The sequence below is a fragment of the Mytilus trossulus genome, chromosome 6 (assembly GCF_036588685.1).
Source record: "Mytilus trossulus isolate FHL-02 chromosome 6, PNRI_Mtr1.1.1.hap1, whole genome shotgun sequence".
In the NCBI taxonomy this organism is placed as follows: Eukaryota; Metazoa; Mollusca; class Bivalvia; order Mytilida; family Mytilidae; genus Mytilus; species Mytilus trossulus.
In genome coordinates, this window is record NC_086378.1 from 91,311,043 (window position 1) to 91,313,518 (window position 2,476).

The 2,476-nt window shown below is 32.5% G+C and overlaps 1 protein-coding gene across 1 annotated transcript; it reads right to left on the reverse strand.

The window, feature by feature from the left end:
• Positions 1-1,739: 1,739 nt before the first annotated feature.
• On the reverse strand, positions 1,740-2,258 carry LOC134723130 (glutamic acid-rich protein-like). Its single transcript, XM_063586771.1, has one exon. It carries the CDS (start codon positions 2,256-2,258, stop codon positions 1,740-1,742), a length of 519 nt encoding a protein of 172 aa, XP_063442841.1.
• Between the last annotated feature and the right edge of the window lie 218 nt (positions 2,259-2,476).

Consider the following 2,476-nt stretch of genomic DNA (forward strand, 5'->3'; position numbering starts at 1 on the left):
TTGTTGGGTTGTTGCCCCTGAATTGGTAATTTTAAGGAAATTTTGCTGTTTTTGGTTATTATCTTGAATATTATTATAGATAGAGATAAACTGTAAACAGCAATAATGTTCAGCAAAGTAAGATCTTCAAATAAGTCAATTTGACCAAAATTGTCAATTGACCCCTTAAGGAGTTATTGCCCCTTAAAGACTTTTTTCACAATTTGTTCATCATGTTGACTTACTTTAAAAAATCTTCTCCTTTGAAACTGCTGTATCAATTTCAGCCAAACTTAGGCTAAATGAGTTTCAGAGTATCTAGTATATATTTTATATTTTATTTCCTTGTATGTCAAGAAACATAGCTCCTATGGCTAAAATAGAACATGGGAGAAAATGATTTTTTTTTGGCTTTTGAAGAAAATAGGACGATCCAAAGAACATTTAAATAAATTGAAAAGCCAAAATAATCATTGATGAGAGATTTAACCAAAAGAATTAAGGTGAGCGATTCAGGCTCTTGAGAGCCTCTTGTTTAGTTATATTTTCCATTTTTATTGTTTTTCAAGTTTGTTTTCCGTTCATTATCAATACTATATGGACAAATGCAATGCACAGATTATCAGATAATCAATAGTTGAATAGGACATTTGTTTTTATTTCGTAATCTTCATAGATATACATCTTTTCCGAATCAGTCCTTTGTATGGAATAAGGCATTGCGGTATGTCAAACTGTATTAATGAGAATATAATTTATGAGATACACTGCTTTACTCACATATTTTTTAACATTTCTTACCTGACATTTTAAGTCCTTCAGCACCTGCAGTAAGTTAAAATGTAAACATAATCAAGAGCAGATGATTTCAAAACTTCGAAAAAATTTGACAAAAAAACTCAGCAACGCGTGATACACTTGTATCTGGTATAAGTGAAGTAGTATTTGAAACAAAAAGTAAAATCACAAAAATACTGAACTTAGAGGAAAATCAATTCGGAAAGTCCATAATGACATGGCAAAATTAAAATACAAAACTCATCAAAAACGAATGGACAAGAACTGTCATATTCCTGACTTGGTACAGGCATTTTCAAATGTAGAAAATGGTGAATTAAACCTGGTTCAATAGCGCTAACCCTCTCACTTTGATGACAGTCTCATCAAATTCCGTTATATTTACAATGATGCGTTAACTAAACAGACACAATAAATAAAATAGTCAAAATATGGGAACAGCAGTCATCATCGTGTAACAATTTTAAAAGGAACAATTTAACAGAACACAAAAACATCTATCTACAAACACATTCATTGATTTGTGTGTCTAACGTCAGAAAATTTTATACGTCACATATATTTGTCGTTCAATGTACATACAAACAATTTAAAAAAAAAATTAATTATCATTTCTCCACAAATTACATGCATTCTATGCCTTTAACCGATGATACAAAACATGAATAAATTATCTGTAGGGATAACAAATATATACATTTATACCAAAGGAGTTACATTCTTTCTCTGATTACGTCATGCAGTTTTTCAAACTATATTTGTTGATCATCAATGATAATTGTCCTTGTTAAAATGACTGGACAACTATGATATCTTCATACTATTTCACAGTTATTGTTCACATGAAATTATTTACTATCAACTTGGTAAAACTTTAAAATCGAAACATCACCAATGGAATTTAGGATGAAAGGGAAACGTAATTTGATATCTCAACTGTTAACCAATGAACAGTCCTTACTTTAACTTTTCTCTGTTGTTTGGTCGTGTGTTGTATGTAGATCTTCTGATGCACCCTCTTCTTCTGCTGTAACAAGGTCTCGTTCTTCGTTCTCTTCTCCTGCTGTAACAAGGTCTCGTTCTTCATTCTCTTCTTCTGCTGTAACAAGGTCTCGTTCTTCGTTCTCTTCTCCTGCTGTAACAAGGTCTCGTTCTTCATTCTTTTCTTCTGCTGTAACAAGGTCTCGTTCTTCGTTCTCTTCTCCTGCTGTAACAAGGTCTCGTTCTTCATTCTGTTCTTCTGCTGTAACAAGGTCTCGTTCTTCGTTCTCTTCTCCTGCTGTAACAAGGTCTCGTTCTTCATTCTCTTCTTCTGCTGTAACAAGGTCTCGTTCTTCGTTCTCTTCTTCTGCTGTAACACGGTCTCGTTCTTCATTCTCTGCTTCTGCTGTAACAAGGTCTCTATCTTCATTCTCTTCTTCTGTTGTAACAAGGTCTCCTTCTTCATTATCCTTTTCAACTATCAAAGAATAATTTGGCATTTAGTACACTGATTTTTTCAGACATTCATGTTATGCAAGTCAATAGGAAAGAATTAATATCAGCAACCCCCCTGGATAGTTAACATAGAATTGAAAGAAAATAGAAAATACATTTTATTTATAGTATATGTATGATCATAGTGTGCAGAAAACCGTGAAAATAACTGTCCTGCCCGAAGTACTTTTGAAAATAATGTGCTATTTTAAAACAGTTCTAA

Excerpts from the sequence above, each read along its gene's own strand:
- LOC134723130 (XM_063586771.1), bottom strand. The coding sequence starts at position 2,258 with ATGCCAAATTATTCTTTGATAGTTGAAAAGGATAATGAAGAAGGAGAC.